Consider the following 20321-nt stretch of genomic DNA (forward strand, 5'->3'; position numbering starts at 1 on the left):
CCCATTCGGGCATGACCCAGATGAAAAGTTTGCTGGGACAACATATATTCTGGCCAGGTACTGACTCTGACGTGTGGGCCTGGTCCACCAATGTTCTGCCACTCACACCCATCAAGCTGCACCTCCCCAGCTCTTCCTGGACCAGCACTGTGGGGCAGATTTTGCTGGTCTTTTCTGGGCTTCATGTGATTAGTCATAATTAATCCCTTTTCTGACTTCCCTTCCACATGACTCAGTTTACTACTGAAGCTACTATCACAGCCTCGAAAAAAATTATTGCCCTTGAAGGCAATCCAAGAAATTTAGTTTCTGTTAACAGAATGGCATTTACCTCCAATGACTTTGAATGGTTATGTACCTGTTATGGGATTGAACACCTGTGCACCACACCTCTTCGCATGCTTCAACAGGACCTAACATCCTCTGCAGTTTTCTAGCAACTTACAGGGCCACACTGTCCACGGGCTGCAGTCTAGTGGAGTGGCTGCATGACTGGCATGACCTTCTTGGATATGCTGCAACCACTGTCAGTGCACACCATGACCGAGGCCTCCCTCTTCCAGTTGGGCACCCAGGTGTAAGGCTCTCAAGTCTCGCACCATTCAACATGGGTCCATGGGATGACCTCTGCGCACCGCATGTCATGATGTATAGTGTGGCTTCTATCCATGCACTTCTGTGATGGCATTGAAATTAACTTTGCCTATGCCATCCTGGTCAGCAGCCACCTATTCCTCTGAGCTTGGTGGACCAACCAGTCCCATGGTGTCTCATGCATCTACCACCAACCCTCCTCCTGTCTCGACATTCCTAAGCAACACCCATGGACACTGACCCGTCACCTTTCCCAGTTCTTCCAGATGATGCACCACCTGTGCATTCTCCCCCACCAGTTGCTACTTGGGGCAGATGGAATGTAGTGATGCCACTCAACATCAGTACAGGAACCAAATACCTGATGCACGATTACAATCAAACACTTTGGTGCCACTAACCAGAAGGCATTTGTCATCAGTAGTACCCCCTGACAAGATGATGCCAGAATCCAGATTATACACTGGCACAGGCCTGGTTTAAGTCAGTTGCGATGGGACCTGTGGAGTGAGCAGCAAGTGTGCCAATGGCTTTGCTACAGTGTTTATACAGTAGACTCTGTGATAGTCAGAACTTTGAATGGGGTGGCCCATATTTCACTTTGGAATTAGGACATAGGATAGTGTCCTCTGTTTCTGAGGAGGGCCCTGTGTATATCGCTTCTGATCAATAAACCAAGAGGAGAGCCTCCAGTAGTAATGTGTGTAGATCACCTTTTACAAAACACAAGATAATTAGCAGTTCTTTGTTGTATCAGTATTTCCACATCTTATTTCTTACAGTTTCATCATCATCAAATAATATTACATACCTGCAACACATAAATCACCAAGTAGACTGTCACTCCTATAGCAAATCGAAACATAACACATGGTGGATTTCCCATTGTCGATTCTAATATGCTTGAGTGCAAGTTTGGGTTACTCAGAGCCCAATTCTCCAGACCAATTACCTGCTTAGAAAAATAAATGAACTGATAGGAACCACTTAAATATAAATAAAAAACAATTTTTCCTAAGTAAGTTGACAGTTAGTATTTTTAGTTTACTAATATAGTCTAGCCACATTTTTCAAGATGGTAGCACAATGTGGCCTTCAACACCACATATGACGCAAATTCACAGACACCAGTGATAATTATTACACCAAGAAGCACATATGGATTACTCAGAGCCCCATTCTCCAAGACCAATTACCTGCATAGAAAAATAGATAAACTGTTGAGGATCATTGCACGTAAAGTATAAAAACATAATTTTCCATTAAAAAAAGGTCAGTATCTTCAGTTTAGAAAGATATTACTGTCATATTTTTCAAGATGTTAGCATAATGCGATCCTTAATGCAATGTGTGATACAAATTCAAGAACATTTTTGAAAATTATTACTCAAAAAAAGAATGGGCAGATTGAATAAAAGCTTGAATAATATGCAGAACAGTGTACTGGCAGTAAATCGCTCGATTTTCTGAGAGATTCAACAGACCTTTCTCTTGTGTGACAAAACGGACCAGAATTTCACCAGGCTCAGTTGTTGAAGAGTTGTTAAACTAAGAACAAAAGTGAAAGCGAGAGCCACAGTGCTTTGCCCGCATGTGACCAGTCTTTAACGAGGCCAAACGACTGGTCTGTGGGAAATTGGTTCTAACAGATTTGCTTTAGCTTGCTTTCAGCATGCTGGACAACAACAAGTAGGAACTTGAAATGATTTAACAAAACTATAACAAAGTCAAAGTTGCACAGAAGGTTGTCTTTAATAACTGATGACTAGTTTTGGACCTTTTCAGTCCGTTTTCTTTCAAATCATCCACATCATACAACAACACTGAATTACATGTGAATGCTGGTCCCACAGCACGTGCACACGTGTTTGCGCATGTGTGTCTGCGTGTGGGATTGGGGGGGGATGTTGAATGCGTGTCTGCATGTGGGATTGGGGGGGGGGGGGGGGGATGCTAATTGTAGATTGCAGCACAGCATAGTCGCACATGCGCGCACCCACAGATACACACAAATAATGTGGCCAACGTTCAACATAATAGATGGTATTGTATGACTTAAGTGGCTGATTTGAAAGAAAATGGACTAAAAAGGTCTGAAATTAGTCATCAGTCAATAACAACAAACTTCTGTGCAACTTTGAAGGTTTTTTACAGTTTTGTTGTAATGTACAGAATGCATGTTGATATATATCAGGGTTAAACAAAAAATGTTAAAAGTGGAACTAAATATTGTTCTGGGCTGCTTATAAATCAATCAACTGTGCTAAAGTGAAAAAGTTTGTATTTCATTTTATGTGTTAACTAATACAAATTTGTTTCACTATTGTTTTAAGTTACTCAGAGGTGATGGGGCAGTTTGCAGCCTGTGCAGACAATTTGATTTGCTAGTCATAGCTTCAGGACCCCTATCAACCTAGTTGCAGTCTTCCTCAACTACTTTTCATTGGATAACAGCTACAGAGTTCAACAAGATTCTATATGGATGATACGACTTTAAAAAGTTCTTAACATAAGTTCTATATTTTGATTAAGGTGAAGGATGGCATAATAAGTCTACCAGTTTATTTAATCTAACAATGGAAAATCCAGGATGGAATAATGGCAATATTATGAAAAGGATAGATTGCTACTCTCCATATAGCATGGATGTTGAATCACAGACAGGCACAACAAAAAGACAGACAAACAAGACAGCTCTCAGCCAAAAGGGCTTTCTTCTGAATTAGACAACACGTGCGTGCCCACACACACACACACACACACACACACACACACACACACACACACACACACAGCCACTCTGCTTCCAGGCCCTAAGGCCGAACTGCAACTGTGGCTGATGCGAGCAGCAACCTAGCTATGGTAGATATTGGGGGTAAGGAAGGAAGGAAGAAGGAAGATCGGAGTTTAATGCTTTCATTAGAGACAGAACACATGCTCGGATTATGAAAGCATATGAAAGGAAATCAGGCTTCTCCTTTTCAAAGGATCATCCCAACACTTGCCTTGAACTATTAAGGGAAATAACGGAAAACATAAATCTGAATGGCCAGATGGAAATTTGAACTGACTTTCTCCTAAATGTGAGAGTGGTAATTTAACAACTGTGCTACCTCACTCGTTGGTAACGAAGAGGCCTGGGGTGGACAAGAGGTGCAGCATCTAGAGGCCTGTGTTGGGTATTGGGTGGGGAGAATGGGGAGGGGGAAAGGGAGAGGAGGGTCATAGAGAAGAGGAACCCCCCCACAACACCAACACCAACACCACCACCACCACCACCACCACAGTCCTCAGATACTGCACCTTGCAGCCCTAACCCATTCCCACCCATCTCTGCAAGCCCACAAAGGAGGACTAGATCTTCCCCTCACACCTATGCTGCTATCCCTCCACCCCACACCTTACACTCACTTCCTACCTTACATAGATTGCTGCTCAAGTCTTATGTGTCTTAATTCCTTAAAGCAATTGTTGTGTGTGTGTGTGTGTGTGTGTGTGTGTGTGTGTGTGTGTGTGTGTGCGTGTGCGTGTGCGTGTGCGTGCGTGTGTGTGTGTTTTAGTTTTCTACTTCCGGAGAAGGAGTTTGTTTCTCCAAAAGCTGAAATATTTCTAGCAATCAATCTTTTCCATATCGTCGCTATTCCATAACTGGATTTTGCGTGTATGAAGTACCAAAATCTACAATTAATTCTAAAAGAAAAATTACAGTGGTATGGGACATATTAACACATTTACTCAGTCCTGGATCTGAAGTAAAATGTAATTTAAAAAATGTGATGAATTGCGGGAGTAAAAGTTATGAAACAGGAATCCAATAGAAATGAAGCACAACCAATTTAAGAGAATAAATCAATAATGACTAAAGTAGATAGCACCAAATAAATTTCATGTAAGATGGCAATAGAAGTTATTGGAAAAAAAGCAGAAAATTTTGTGTGCCCTGACAGCCATGTACTATAGACAAAGTGAAATCTTTTTAAAACATGAAGGAGAAAAGTGTGAAGACAGATTTTAATGCTTAAAGAATTGAATTAATACCACCATGAAAATTGAAGACACTGAATTACACTCAGCAACGGGTGTCATTGATGAATGATAATCTGATAACTAAAGTCAATTTTTATGAGGCATGATTTTCAACCAGTTGAAGGGTTAAACAAAAAGTAAAACTTAGTTGAAGATAAATGGTCATCAAGTCAACAAATGAGACGTGATTTTGTCCAATGGAAATAGGATAACTAAAGATGAAGTACATCATGCGTTTGTAGCGCAGCATTGGGAAGCGAAGCCTGTCAGCATTGCACAACAATACAACATATATCTGTTGGCATACAGAACAGGGAAGAAGGGATCTAGCATACTTCTGTTGTAATTGTCTCTTGATTGACATGGCATGCTTATGGCACACTTTCCCAAAGGTGGGCCGTGAAACTAAGACCTGCCACAACATCAAAACGGGTTTTAGCCTATACTCTCCTATACAGAGAACTACTTTTGGACTGAGTATTTCCTAACCTGGTTTATTCAGAATCACCTGTTTCATGTGGGGTTACTGTCATGTTGAGTGGATCTGTTGCCTATATTAATTGGGTCCATGGCTAATTCTCTAGAGAACAAGACCTACATTGTCTACAATATTATGTCAGAATCGGCAGACAGCTCGGCAGCATAAAAGAAGCCACTGTAAGTCTCACTTTGTTCAAGATTGGAGAACGCATTGTTCTAATGATATAGGTCTTGTGATGGGTATGTTTGTTCCATTACTACCTTAGATGACATCAAGTGAAGTGAAAAAGAGGCCAGAGCTGAAAAACCACTATGACTGTAGAATTTACCAAACATGAATATCAATTTATATTACTGCTTATTTGCTCAGTGAGGTGTTGGGGTTCTACAACATTGCTGAGTTTAGTTTTGTTATTTGCATATAATTGCGATCTCTCACAATGATGTACAATGAGTCCGTTTTACAACTATAGAACACTCTCTCAATGATGAGGTGACCATTTAACAATTTGCTTGATCTAGTTTTCAGACTGTGACACATTATTGACATTAAACTTCATAAGGGAGTAAATGTGCTTGAGGTTGTTTTCAGTATGCCCAACTGTTTAATGAGCTGCCTATGTGAGGTTCTAGAAAGCATACTACATATTATTCTTATTACACACTTTTGTGCAACAAACACTTGTTATGATGTGATAAACATTAATGGATGGAAATAAGAAAATTTAGTCAACTGTTTGATGTACATTATCCATAACATAAACATTGCAGTGCTTAGACGTCTAAGATGTGTAACACATGTCTTTCTGTTTGGGTTCTTACCAATATAAACAGCTAAGAATTTAGTATGTTTAGTTCTGTTTATTGATTTAGCTTCACACATTATTTCTGAAGGTGATTTAAGGATTTGTGCAATACCGAATTGCATGCATTCCAGTTTATCTAAGTTCAGTGACAATCCATTTGCATACCATCAGTTCCTAATGTCGAACAAAATATTATTTTCCCTCTCAACTGTCAAAGTTACTCCATTAGGCTTAATTACAATTCTTGCATCATAAGTAATGACAACTGTTTTTGCTTCTTGGAATTTTGTGGGAAGATAATTTGTATATAATGATAACAAGACAGGACTGATCCATGTAGTATACATGTAGTTATTATTTCCCATTCTGAAGATGCTGTTGCGTATACTCCTTGAGTCTCTTAATGCAACACTCACATACTTTCAATCGCACAGGATGAAAACTAAGTTACCAGTAGGAACTCTGATACCACATTATTTGAAATTCTCTAGGAGAATACTGATTGTTAATTGCAAAGTAGAATATTCTGTGGTGAGAGCCTATAGAAATGCAAACTGAAATTGACTAAGTATATTAATTTATGGCTCTCGCATATCTAATTTTTTTCTAGTACCTTCATGGAGGAGGTATGCAATGAGACTGATTAGTAAGCAATGTACAGGGTGATTACAATTAAAGTTAAACTTTCAAACCACTGAAGAAATAACACTATTGGTCAGAATGACGTCAAACCGCAATGGAATATTATCGAAGAAGGGGGAAAACATATGGGTGAAGAAAAATAAATAGTTACAAAATGTAGCAATAGATGGCGCTGTAAGCATCATAATTTAATAGTGGTAGACTACAAGTGACAAATGAATCACAACAATGCCTAAGGTGTACGTTTGACATCAAACAAACTGGTGCATGGGTGTACAGGTGTGATATTGTTAATTACGTAAGCCTATCCATATCATGTTGGATGGGAAAAATCAGTTTTTATTTGTCCTGAGGCCAAAAACTGCATAAAAAGCATCAATTGCATCAGTATTTAATTGTCCTGAGGCCAAAAACCACATAAAAAGCATCAATCACAATCAAATCGGATTATTAATTTCCAAGTGACAGGCGCAAAACATGTTCAATATGCTGTCCACCATTTTCTGCAACAAGTTGAAATCGAGAAACAGCATGTTCCACAACTGCTTGAAGTGTTTCTAGTGTCACGTTCAGAATGTGTTGCACAATGCGTGCCTTCAATGCAGCTAAGTTTGCAATTGGAACACTGAACACAACATCTTTCAGATAGCCCCACAGCCAAAAGTCACATGGATTAAGATCAGGTGATCAGGACAGCCAGATTGTAGGGAAATGGTGGCCGATAATTCTAGCATTTTCAAAATGGCACTTCCGGAGCTGCTTAACTGGACTTGCAATGTGCGGAAGTGCCCCATATTGCATAAAAATGATCCCATCCACAAACCCAAGCTGTTGCAGAGCTGGAATGGCGTGATTGCACAAAAGACACTCATAGTGCTTACCAGTGACAGTACAGGTAACAGGACCAGAAGCACCTGTCTCTTTGAAAACATACGGCCCTATGATAAAAGATGCCATAAGCCCACACCACACAGTGAGCTTTTCAGGATGAAGTGGTACTGGTTGATTTATGTGTGGATTTTCTATTCCCCATATTCAACAATTATGTGTATTGACATATCTTGTCATGATAAAAGATGCCATAAACCCACACCACAAAGTGACCTTTTCAGGATGAATTGGTACTGGTTGATTTGCGTGTGGTTTTTCTGTTCCCCACATTCAACAGTTCTGTGTATTGATGAATCATGTCAGAAGGAAGTGGGCTTCGTCTGTCCACAAAATCTTCCACAACCAATCATTGTCCACTTCCATGTGAGCAAGAAATTCTAAAGCAAAGGTCTCTCTTGTTGGCAGGTCAACAGGAAGCAACTCATGCACATGGGTAATTTTGAATGGATAGCAAAGAAGGATGTTTCATAGGATTTTACACACCATGGTCATGGGTACGTCCAATGTTCAGGCAATTTATGTTGAATCAATTTGTTTCCCCCCTCTACCAGGTTGCATACCAAAAGAATCCATCTTTTCGAATTTCCGAATCATTTTCTCCATACCCTTAGCAGTCATCGGACCAATGCCTTTTTTCAAACCCTCCAGTGTCTGGAACTTTTGCAGAGTGACGTGCACAGTCATCATTCTTGTGGTACAGTTTTACAAGCAGAGCGCAATTCTGCCTTGAGATAGTCATGGCGAATGTTGCAGATGCAAAAGGAAGAAAAGCCATGTACCTGGCGTGATTATACCAACTTCAATGAGTTGTACGCATGACAGGTGTTTTCATTTACATATTCTGACACATACAGTGCCCTCTATTGATCAATTTTCACACTTTTTTTTCTTCTGCCATACGTTTTCCCCCTTCTCCGATAATATTCTGTTGCAATTTGATATCGTTCTGACCAGTGGTGTTATTTCTACAGCAGTCTGAAAATTTAACTTTAAATATAATCACCCTGTACATAATAGCTGTAAGCATCGTTTGCCCATACTTTCTGCTATAATTACACAACTTATACCCACAGCCCCATGGAGTTATATGGTATGATAGCCCTTCAGTCCCTATCTATGAAGAAAGTGTGGGTGTGGAACTGCAGACGTTGGGTTCAAAAATATTGGTGTCAGAAGAGGACACTGTGCCAATGGACTTGTTATAGCAAGTCAGTGAAGTAGGAGAGAATCAAGTGCTGAAGTGGCTGTGACTGACCGGAATGTTCCTGAATGTTCTGGACTGAATGTTCTAGAATGTTGTAAATAGTAGGAGAATGTTGTAGAATGTTCCAGAACTTTATACAATCTTCCAGAAGGTTTGAGAATGTTCTATAATTTTCCAGGATGTTCAAGGAAATCCTATAATATCCCAGAATGTTCTTGAAAGCTCCATTATCCTTTTATGGTGGGGATAATTTCACTTGATGGCGATATATATGCATCAGTATATTTTTGAAAATTGATTAGACTGCTCTGGAATATTTCTTTCAGCTAATTATTAGTATCCTTCTTTCTACCTTTCTTATAACGGGGTAGTGACAAGAGTTTAAAAAAAATGGTTCAGAGTGGATGAAAAGACAAAGGCAGCAACTAGGTACAAAATATTGGGTTTAAAAGTGGTGCAGGTCAGTTCGTCATGATGTGCAAGTTATAAGAGTAATAAAAAGCCATTCCAAGTAGAATGAAGAGACCAAGAGCTGATTTCATAACATCACATCAGAAAATCGTACACATTGTATATCTACTTCTTCTTTTTTTTAAATATGAGTTAGTGGTCTTCAAGTAATTATGATGGCTGAGGGAATCTGCCTTAATTTCTCCCACAGCATAGGTTAGAAAACTGGATGGAAGATTACTGAGGCCGTATTTGGTGACTGTACCTCCTGAATGATGACAGACATTAAATGAAAGCCTGTTCAACTTTCTGTCTATAAACTTAGATGTTAATGAATATTACTGTGAGAAAATGTATCTATTTTACAGGAACTGTTTTCCAACTTCTATCAGCTGTTCAAGACTATCTGTAAGAAATGACAAGTGTTGGTAATATTGAAATAAAATATGTTTCTGGGACCCAAATCATTCTTGAATTTCTGAGAAAGTCAGTAGTATGTACAAAACACATATTTTATGTTATGAAGTCATAACAACATTACAGCAATGAGTAGCTGGAAAAATTCATCAACACTGGTATCTTCTTAATTTTTTTGTCCCAGTAAACAAAATGGAATTTGCTTAAAACTATTAGCACATTTTTCACGTGGCACAAAATCAAGTGCTACTAGATTCTGATATCCTATTGTTTTGTGTTTTAAATAATACGAATGTATACAAATATTGGAATTACTCTGAAATGTAGAAACAGTTTTAAATAGTAAATTCACTTCAGATTAACATTAGTCACAGACCTTGAGAAAAAGTAATGTTACTGACAGCTGAAAAACCAGACTTGTCTTTCTCTTTGTCTGTATCTCATTCCATTCATTTGCAATGAAGTAAGTCCTCCACACACTAACTGGCTGCTCTGAATTTTCTGCATCAGACTTTTTGTTTCTGTGCCATACAGTACTTCTGGCTCTTGGACGCTCCCAGTCAATCAAGAAAATATCCACTGATATCTGTTTTCCAATTAAATGGGTTATTTCAGCAACCTTAAACCAAAGCCAAAATAACATTTTTAATTATACAGTTCCAATAAAATTACATAATTTATAAACAAAAAACATTTGAATTCTATTCACTTAATTCTTCCTGTTACATGTATATAGGCTAAAAAAACCTACAAAATAAATAAATACCATAAAAATCAAACCTAAATTTCTACCAGTGCATTTATATCAAGAGCATACAGAAAGCAGTTAATTTGAACACATACTCTGTGAGCAAGGAAAGATATATGAGATGTATGATTAAATGAAACTCAGGAGAAGGGGAACAGACCTGTCCTATTTAGCTTTTACAACAGAATTACTAAAATATGGAGGAACCTTACCAAACGCTATAATAATGATAATTTATTTGGTATAAACTTGTTTCTGTAGACAGGAAAAAAAAAGTTTTATTTTATGGCCAATTTCAGCGTTCTTTCGGTCTGACCCTGTTTTACATTTAAATTTTTAAGTTTTTATTGGCGCTTTTTAACAAAAGATTGAAATTAAATTTATGAATTCTTAATTAAGTAAAGGATTTTCATAGAAACAAACACCATTAAGTGTATAAATGCTTCATTACTTAATTTTTACATAAAGTCTACAAAATAATCATTTTAACAGCTTAATCAGATTAAGAGCAGCCGACCAGTTGCAAAGGATAAAGTAATCTTTACCTAGGTTTCAATAGATATAAATCTATCTTCTTCAGAAGACGGCAGTATTACATTAATATGAAGCGATATGTCCTTATCGTTTTTACAAACATCTGCCTAGTTTCATTAGTCAAATAAAACATAGCCCTGAGAACAGGGTTTGTCAGACAAATAAAATAGGTACATGGAAGTTGGAGAGCGCATAAGCTTCCATGTACCTATTTTATTTGTCTGACAAACCCTGTTCTCAGGGCTATGTTTTATTTGACTAATGAAACTAGGCAGATGTTTGTAAAAACGATAAGGACATATCGCTTCATATTAATGTAATACTGCCGTCTTCTGAAGAAGATAGATTTATACCTATTGAAACCTAGGTAAAGATTACTTTATCCTTTGCAACTGGTCGGCTGCTCTTAATCTGATTACGTGGAACCGTTGCTGTAGCGCAGCTATGTTTAAAGTACTATTTTAACAGCTCTTAATGCTACAATTTTTTAAAATCTACAAAACCACACATTCTCATCAGTAATTCGGATTTTTTGCTACATACAGGGTGCGGTAGCATTCATAGTGTAATTTGACTTGTGTTGTACAATGACGTACTGCAGGCATGCACGCCAGCTGTAACTGTCATCAGTGAACACTACCTAAAAATGCTGCAAGACCTCATTCTTCCCCAATTAGGTATGGCCGATGCGGATGTGGTACAATTATGGTTTCAACAAGATGGAGCAACCTCACATACAGACAGAATTTGTATGGAATTCTTGCGACAGACATTTCCCGGTAGAGTAATTTCCTGTTTTGGTGACATTTCCTGGCCGCTTCACTCACCTGACCTTTCATGTACAGACTTTTCCTTTGAGGCTACCTGCAACAAGAAGTGTTCCAAACACATTGTGCCACCATTCCTGAGATGAAGGATTGCATCAGAACTGCCATCGGCAATATCCCAGGGAACATGTTAAGCCGAGTTATGGAATGCTTCCAATGCCGCCTACATGAATGTGTTGGGAAGAGTAGGTATCATTTGACAGGAGACATATTCAAAAAGTAATCCATGCAATGGACAATGACTTACACATTAGTAAATGGCATACCATTAACTATTAATTGACATAAGAGGTAATAAATAAATTACAGTTACTGCCTGATGGTGTGTTTTTAATATCCTATTATGAACACTGCCGCACCCTGTATATACGAGATAAGTCTTATACAAATACAAGATGAATAATAACTTTTGACATAATGTGTTCTTGTTGATTCTTGTGAAGACTCTCCTCTAAATTCTCTGATTCTCTTACACAAAGTGCTTGGCAGTTGAGACATTTCTTGTCGGGCACTCAAGTGTTTACAGACGAACATACGGCGTAGTGTTTTTATAAAATTACGATGCTTTTGGTATTTATTGTTACTTGATCACTGAACAATAGTAGCATTTATGCTGGCCATATTCAGTATTGCTTATAAGACAGTCTAAGGCCATTTTTTTGGGTTGGGTCTTACATCGTAAGTACATCGTAAGTCACTGACAGCTCATTTGCAATGTCAACTCAACCTTTCGTACAATTATAAAACATTTTTATCTATGGTTCTTTTTATTTCCTGTTGATCCATCAATTTCAGCACTGTGGCGAAAATTAGACATGAGCAAAACAACTTTGTTTTTCTTTGGTATATGAGAAACAAGTGTAATTTCTTTTTGGAAACCAAACTTTGATGAGTAGATTTCTCTATCACGAGTCTTGCAAAATTCAGGAGGGATTTGCCTCTTGTTCTTACACACTTTTGCCACAGAAGTTAGCTTGTATTTTTTCACCAGATATTACACTAGTTCATAGCTCATAAACCAGTTATCAAAAGTCACATTAAGGTTGTTGAAATGGTTTGCAACAGCTCCTTCACCACATCAAGTGGTTTATTACTCAGTGAAAACGGTCCCTCTAGCTGCTTTCCAGCAAATATTTCGAGGTTGAAGGTATAGAAATTCTTTGTATCAATCAAGGCAAATATTTGTATGCCATATTTGGCCAGTTTTGATGGAATACATTGTCTAAATTTGTATCTGCTTCTGAATGCAAGCAGCATTTCATCTATGGTTGTACATGCTCCTAGTACATAGGCTTTCTTGCAGTTTTCAATGAATATTTCAAATATCTGACATATTGGTGCTAAGTTGCCCATCTGTTTTCTTTCTTCGCATGTGGATTTATCATCAAAACGGAGACAGCTTTGAATAAAATGAAAATGTCGCCGTGTCATAGACAGTTGAAATATTTCCACGCCTGTTCCATCTGAAGCCCGAAGGTCAAAGGTGTTCTGCCTCCCAGATTGGTAAAATCCAGCAATGTACAAGTCTACATAAGTCTTCAGCTTACTCATAGTCATTTCCTTCATAAAATAGTGATTTGCAACTACTTCATAAGCTGCTTTCCTTTCTGCAATTTGTTAGTTTGTGTATTTCAAGATAATACTAACCACATTTTCACTGCAAAACAGACTCCACCATTCAATCTCTGTCTTTGCTAATCTTGCCATTAAACTCATGTCACGTACCTGCCTGATGATATTTTCAGAACAGGTCCAAACTTGTTGTTGAGGTGGATTTTTGCATCACTTGGATCCATCTTTACCAAAATAAAATGAACTGTGTACCTGATTTTCCGATCAATCGACTAATTCTGGTAACACAGCATTGTGAGAATTATTTTCTAGCCCATTTAGTAGTATATTATCTTCTTTGCCACTGCCTTCACTTGCATCTTGCTCAATACCACTACTGCCACTGCGACCACTTACACAAACTTCATTTTCACTGCCATCTGTTGTAAAGTCGATTTTACTGACTGATAATTCCACCTAGCAATGACGTATACGCTCAGCATTTCTTTCTTTATTGTCCATTTTGACTAAAATACCAAAAAACATGAAACATTCATGGAAAAAGATAAACTGAAAAAGGCACAGAAATACTACTTTGTGGTTGTGCAAGGATCAAAAACACCTTTTTATCATTTGCACTCATTTATCTCCTTTCACGGATAGCAGCCAACTGAGTTCATGCACGCATTGAGGGGATTTCAACAATTACAAGTACTGAGTACTTTGAAAATGCGCAACTGCGCAACAAAGAACTGCCAACAGAACAAAATGAGCACAGTCAAATTGACCCTACCACATCCTCACTGGGTTAAAAAAGAAAATATTTATATTACTCCCAATAAATCTAATTAGTTAAAGAAAAGATTCACATAATTATAGCTTTTGGCCATTAAGGCCTTTGTCAGCAGTAGACACACATGCACACACATTATTTTTAATGCCTGCCAAAATCTATAAGACCATTCCAGAACTGTTCACCTGCTGTATCTATCCCCTTTCTTATACCCATTACTTCTTCTGTTCCCCAAGAATCACCATATCTATGCTTCCTAAAAATCCAAGATCATACCCATACTGGATGGCAATTGCAGCTGGCTATTGCACTCCCACTGTATTTCCTCTTCAGCTGATTATCAACTTCAGCACATTGCAGCCAAAATTCCTACATGAAACACACCAATTATATCCGTTATTGGCTCTCTATAGGCTCTTCCTCATTACCACCAGTAGCCCTGTCATATCCTAACAGAGGATAGAGGGAAGATAGGGGATTTGAGGTCAGAGTGCAATTTTCAAGTGGTGAGGAGCAAATGCTGAAAGACAAATTCCCAGTGAAGGCAGGTAGATGCCTTGGATCAGTGCCAAACACTGTCACAGGGCATCTATGAGAGGTGCAGATTTGGGGACTTGACAGGATGCTTGTAGCAGAAGATTCATGGATCCATGGGTCTGAATAACACTGTTTATTAGCGATCAGACTAACTACTACACTGGAGGCTGATTCTGAACATCAGAAAAATCAAAAGAGGCAACAGGTTGCACAACAGAATTCAGTGTCTGAACCACAGCGGTGAGTGCAAACACAAGTAGCAAAGACTACCAGCATGTTAAGTATAAACTTGAGAGCAGTATAAACTTAAGAGCACCACTCCAAGTGAGAAAAACAGACATGTCAGAGCTTACTGAGACTGGCCACGAGTGACAGAGTCAGCACTCCGACAATCTGACTGAGAAATCCCTCTGGATACTAAAACATAGGTTTTTAAAGAATTGTGGTGGCATATCATTTCTCCCTTCCTACAATTGACCCACTAATCCATTGGCACTTTACAAGCTTTAGCCAATCTGACAAGTCACTCTGCACCTCCTGGGCTCCTCTGGCCAACCACATTTAGATTACTCCCCTTCACCCACTTAGTAGGTAGGGGTGCTCCTGGATGTTACATTAATCAACTTCAAGTTTAGCAGAAATAGCATTCAGCTGAAAGCTAAACATCATTGGCACTCCTATTATGGCCAGCAACAACAGTGTTTTACATCACTTGGCCCCATCCTCTGTCCTTTTGTGAGTGGGGACTACTGTAGTAACACTCCAACCTACATAAACCCATTGACATTGCATTTCTCTGGAGGAATTATCAAGTTTAATGCCTGCGCTAAGATGTGCCTTTTCATGAACAACTTCTATGTGATGCCTTACAATAGTGTCTAGGCAATGGGTGGAGTTACCAGTTAATTCTCTGTAGCAAAACTTTTCCCATGGGACAGTTGCCCAGAGCTTCTGCAATTTGCAGGGCTCTAGTGTTGCTACTTTGCTTCGGTAACCTTAACACTGCCACTTTTGTCTGCTCTCTGCATTGTGTGGACTCAAAAAACGAAATTATACAATTACTACAAAAGGACATTGAGGCATTAAAAAATAAAATATTTACTATAATGAATGAAAGTGATAGATTAATATGAGAGAGGCAGTCCTGTGACTGTGAAACAGATATACAACAAGTTCAAAAAACAAAATTATAAAGTTGTTACAAAAGAACACTGAGGCATTAAAAACCGAAATATTGACTACAAGGAAAGAAAACGACAGATTAATGCAAGAAAAGCAGTCCTGTGTTAGTGGAATCCTCCAAACGGAATTAAGTGAAACAGAATCCCGCATTTGTGAAAAACGTTAGCCAAACACGAAACAAAACTTCAAAAATACACATGTGTGAAACATGATTGAAAACATACAGAAGTGATCCACTTAAATGATAAACAAATTTAAATGGAAAACAGTGACCTACAAAACAGACAAACATGAAAGTATCGTAGCAAAGCCAAATAAAAATAGTGAATTTCTTGTTACTGGTGACTTCTTACTGATAAATGTTACAGTTCCAGGTTGTGAAATCAATCTGTCTCAGAATCTGATTGCAAAAGATCAGTGGACATTTTCAAATATCCTAAGTTCTGAACAAAGTGGAAATGGAAGAAAGGCCAAATATAAATGTGTTTTAATCCATGTTGGGACAAATTCCTTTAGGAACAGCAGTGAGGAAGAAATAATCAATGAAACTCAAAACTTGATTTGCACAACCGAAACTGTTTTTAAAAGTTCAAGAATTGTTGTTAGTGGAATCTTTCACAAAAGGTCGGTATGTGATATGTATATAAACAAGACAAACAGTGAAATTAGGGAACAAGTTGACAAGCTGGGTGCAATTTTCATTGACTCAAATAAATTTTTAAGCAGTAAGTGTCTGGGAAAGAATGGGCTACACCTGAGTAGATTAGGTTCACTGACTTTCAGCAAAATGCTTGCAGACATCTGCAGAAACATTAAAAGCAAGGGAAACTGATAATTTCCAGGGGCGGGGGGTGACAAATTAAAAGTGATGTTCGAAAATAGGAACTTTACATATACTGGAAGTTATTATGCTCTTCAAATCACAAACAAATCCAAAAACTCCGTCCTGATGCATATGAATATAAACAGTTTAACAGCAGAATGTCCAAATATCAGTTACTCTAAAATTGATGAACAGCAAGTTATATTTTCAGAACCTGTAAACATAAAGGTAGTATGCTTAAATGAACACTGGCTCACAAAAGACTGCATAGAGGTTTTAAATATGAACACTGGCTCACAAAAGACTGCATAGAGGTTTTAAATAAAGTTAAATATTTTAAACTTGCCAGCAGTTTTTATAGAAACAATATGTGTCATGGAGGCTCCTGTATCCTACTTGAAGCGTCAATGAACGACAAAGTGAAAGAAGATTTCAGCTGCTAAATTAAGAATGTATTTTTGAAAGTAGTTGTGTAGAGCTACATGATTTGAATACTCTGATAATATCAATTTTCAGAATTCCTGGCAGGTCTGTCACTAAGCTTATCTTAAGACAAATTTCACTCTCTTTTAGAAAAGCTTTAAGAAAGAAAGCAAGAAAAAGATTACAATTGCAGCAGACTTCAATTTAAATAGATTATTTGAATCCAGTGACACTGTAAAGTTTCATGATTTAGTCCAGAAATCTGGATTTAAGTTAAACTTTACTGTGTGCACTACAAAGAACTTCCAATCAACGACCTTATAGACAATATTCTTACAAATTACCAGTTTGATGATACAAGGAAGTTTTTCAAAATTTTCAGATTGTTTTTAGGTGTGTTCGAAACATTTCCCCCAAAATCTTATGAAAAGACAGTAAACAGTACACTGAATTGTACTGTATCAGGAATAAGAATTTCTAGTGCCAGAAAAAGACAGTTGCATAATGAGTTTAAAGTAAATAGAAAGATTTTGTAATTTACATTAAGCACTACAAGACTATCTTTAAGAAAGCTACAGTGGTAGCAAACAAAACTGGCAAACAGTATTTTCATAACCAAACAAAAAGCTAAAACAAAAGCATTCTGGTCTGTTGCGAAATCAGAGTTGGAGTAAATGTTAAAAGTCAAGAAGTTTGACAGATTAAGATTAATAATGATATTATTATAAACACTGTTCAAATGTCAAATTGCTTCAATGATTTCTTTGTAAATGTAACAAAATTTGATGTAGATATAAGAGCCCATCACACTACAACACGAATTTCAGGCACATAGATGAAAAACAAAATACTTGTTCTAAAATAATTCAATACAATCACTTAGAAGGCTGTGAAAGTCACAATATTATCATTAAAAAATAAACATTCAGTTGGATGGGATGGAATACCTTCCATGGCAATCAAAGCAGAATGCCATATTATTCCACACCCGTTTACTGTTCTTATAAATCAGTCCTTTTGAACAATGGTGAATCCCAAATGTCCTAAAATATACAGAGATAAAGTAACTATTCAAAAAGTTATCACCAGAAAATATGGGAACTTACGTCCTTCGCAGTTTTTCTACAATAGTTGAGAAACTTGTGGCAAAACAATTAGAAAATTTTCTTACAGGAAATGACATTATTTCTAAAAATCAGTTTGGTTTTCAAAGAGCAAAAAGCGCAATAAATGCCATCAGAGAATTTACGGAAAACATAAGCACCTCATTGGAAAAGGGTAAAAATGTTCCAGGGATATTAAGAGATCTAAAAAAAACCTCTGATTCAGTGAACCACTCTAACTACTTTACAAAATTAAGAGCCATGACATCAAGGATACTGCATTACAGTGGTTCAATTCTTAACTGATAGAAATGAAATAAAGAGCTATTTTAATGTCGAATTCAGTTAACTATTACTCCAAATGGAAAACAACTTCCCAAGGAGTCCCACAGGTTTCAATACTGGGTCCTTACCTGCTCTTGTAGTATGTCAATGATTTACAATTAAATATTGATGCTCATTCAGTCTTGTTAGCAGATGACACCTCAGTCGCAATAGAAGAGACACCATTGAAAAACTTCCATACAGTGTACAAAATGTTCTAGAAAAAAAACTTGAATCCTGGTCCCATAAAAATGTACTAAAACGGAATGTCACGAAGATCCACAAAGTGCAGGTTGTCTCTAAATCATCAGCAATTTGGTTTGCAAAAACAGCTCATAATTATCAATTGATGACAGAAGAAAGCCATGTGAAATTCTTGGGCCTACAAAAGTCTTAACAGGAAGACACATATAGGCTTCTTGACAAATTAATTAAATACCCTAGCTTTTGCAATGTTCATTTTATCTGGTGCTACTCATATGGACATAAGAAAGATTGTCTATCATAGTTATTTAGAATTAGTTATTCAGTATGGGACAATTTTCTGGGGGAATTCTACAAACAGCACAAGACTGTTAATTCTTCAAAAGAAAATGATTAGAAACATGTGTGCTGCCCATAAAAATGAGTCATTTAGTCTATTATCTACAAAATTAAAAATACTAACCATTCTTCATTCTAATTTTTGAAATTTTGACTTTTTGTGTACAAAAACCAATGTAAACTTGAAAAGTACCACTTTAACAATATCTATGGTACTCGTCACAAAGAGAGCTTCAAACTTGCCTTGCATTACTTTACGTTTTATGCTCAGACACCCCTGTACATGGGGCTAAAAATATATAACAACCCACAAGGTAAGAACATATTAAACATGGACATTACACCTTTGAAAAGATTACTCCATAACATTTTAGTAGAAAAATGTTACTATACCGCTGAAGAACTCGAGGATGACTGTTCTACAGTTCTACTGTTCACTTAAGGCTTGATGTGTTTCCTATACAGCAGATCTAAGGATCTGCACACCAGATGTAACAAGACTAATAAATCACAATTCATATTTGTCCTGATTTCCTATCTTGAAGTGCTCTTGATGGCTCCCAACAACCTTAAGTGTAGCAACATATATGTCATTATGTCATCAATTTATGACAGCCCTAACTGTCACATTATTAAAGCCATGTTCTTGTCCACCCCAAATTTCGTCCATGATTATGACCAGTATCAATCACTAACTTTCTCAAGTTTCTACCGATGTCAAATATATTGCCTCACTCCTATACAGATGCATGACTATAACTCACCTACAAGTAATTCTCCTCAGAAAGTGAAATCTACAAACCCAGGCCGTGCATAGTGCACTACACAATTCTTTGCAGAGTTCTCAGTACCTCTTGCAGTGCTAATGCCTGCACAGCTCTGACTAGTGCCTGGGTATTGCAGTACTAGTTAGGCAGTGCCAAATCAGGCATCCAACACTGCTAAGCATTTCCTGCCAGAGGATGAGGGTAGACAGCTGCACACACAGCCACATTGTAGGCATGTGGCCATAATCTCTCTAAAATGGCTGCAGGGCAAATGGTTTCATTACATGAGAATCTGCTGACACTCATGTGAGTAATTGTGCTGATAAGCTGCAGAAAGAGCTTGGTTTCTCCAAAGTGAAAAGTTGTCTCAACTTAACAGATGATGCTTCTTTGATGGAAATTTGACTGAAAAATGAAATGGGCCACTTGCAGTTTAATTGAATCAATCATCAATTGAATTCACGTGTAGAGTTTGAATTTGTTCTTAATGAAAATCAAAGAAAATATTAGTCATCCTCAAGTGCCTCAAGTTAAGAAGTTGCTGTTGCATTCTTCATCTGCTAATCTGTAACAGTATTGTATTACAAACAATCAAAAATCAAGTCCATAGATTTCCATAGGTTGTGTTTCATTTGCTACTTGCCCTTAACACATAA

The 20321-nt window shown here is 37.5% G+C and overlaps 1 protein-coding gene across 2 annotated transcripts in view; it reads right to left on the reverse strand.

Moving 5' to 3' along the window:
• Positions 1 to 20321, reverse strand: part of LOC124615793 (meckelin) — a 213460-nt gene that overhangs the window by 67967 nt on the left and 125172 nt on the right. The window contains exons 9-10 of one of the 2 annotated variants that reach the window (XM_047143917.1): positions 9887 to 10129; positions 1406 to 1546 (exon numbers count right to left, since the gene is read on the reverse strand). In XM_047143917.1, coding sequence (XP_046999873.1) covers positions 1406 to 1546; positions 9887 to 10129 — 384 coding nt within the window. Of the gene's footprint in view, positions 1 to 1405; positions 1550 to 9886; positions 10130 to 20321 lie in introns of both variants that reach the window. The other variant, XM_047143916.1, reaches the window with a different exon arrangement.

This window comes from Schistocerca americana, chromosome 5 (genome assembly GCF_021461395.2).
Source record: "Schistocerca americana isolate TAMUIC-IGC-003095 chromosome 5, iqSchAmer2.1, whole genome shotgun sequence".
In the NCBI taxonomy this organism is placed as follows: domain Eukaryota; kingdom Metazoa; phylum Arthropoda; class Insecta; order Orthoptera; family Acrididae; genus Schistocerca; species Schistocerca americana.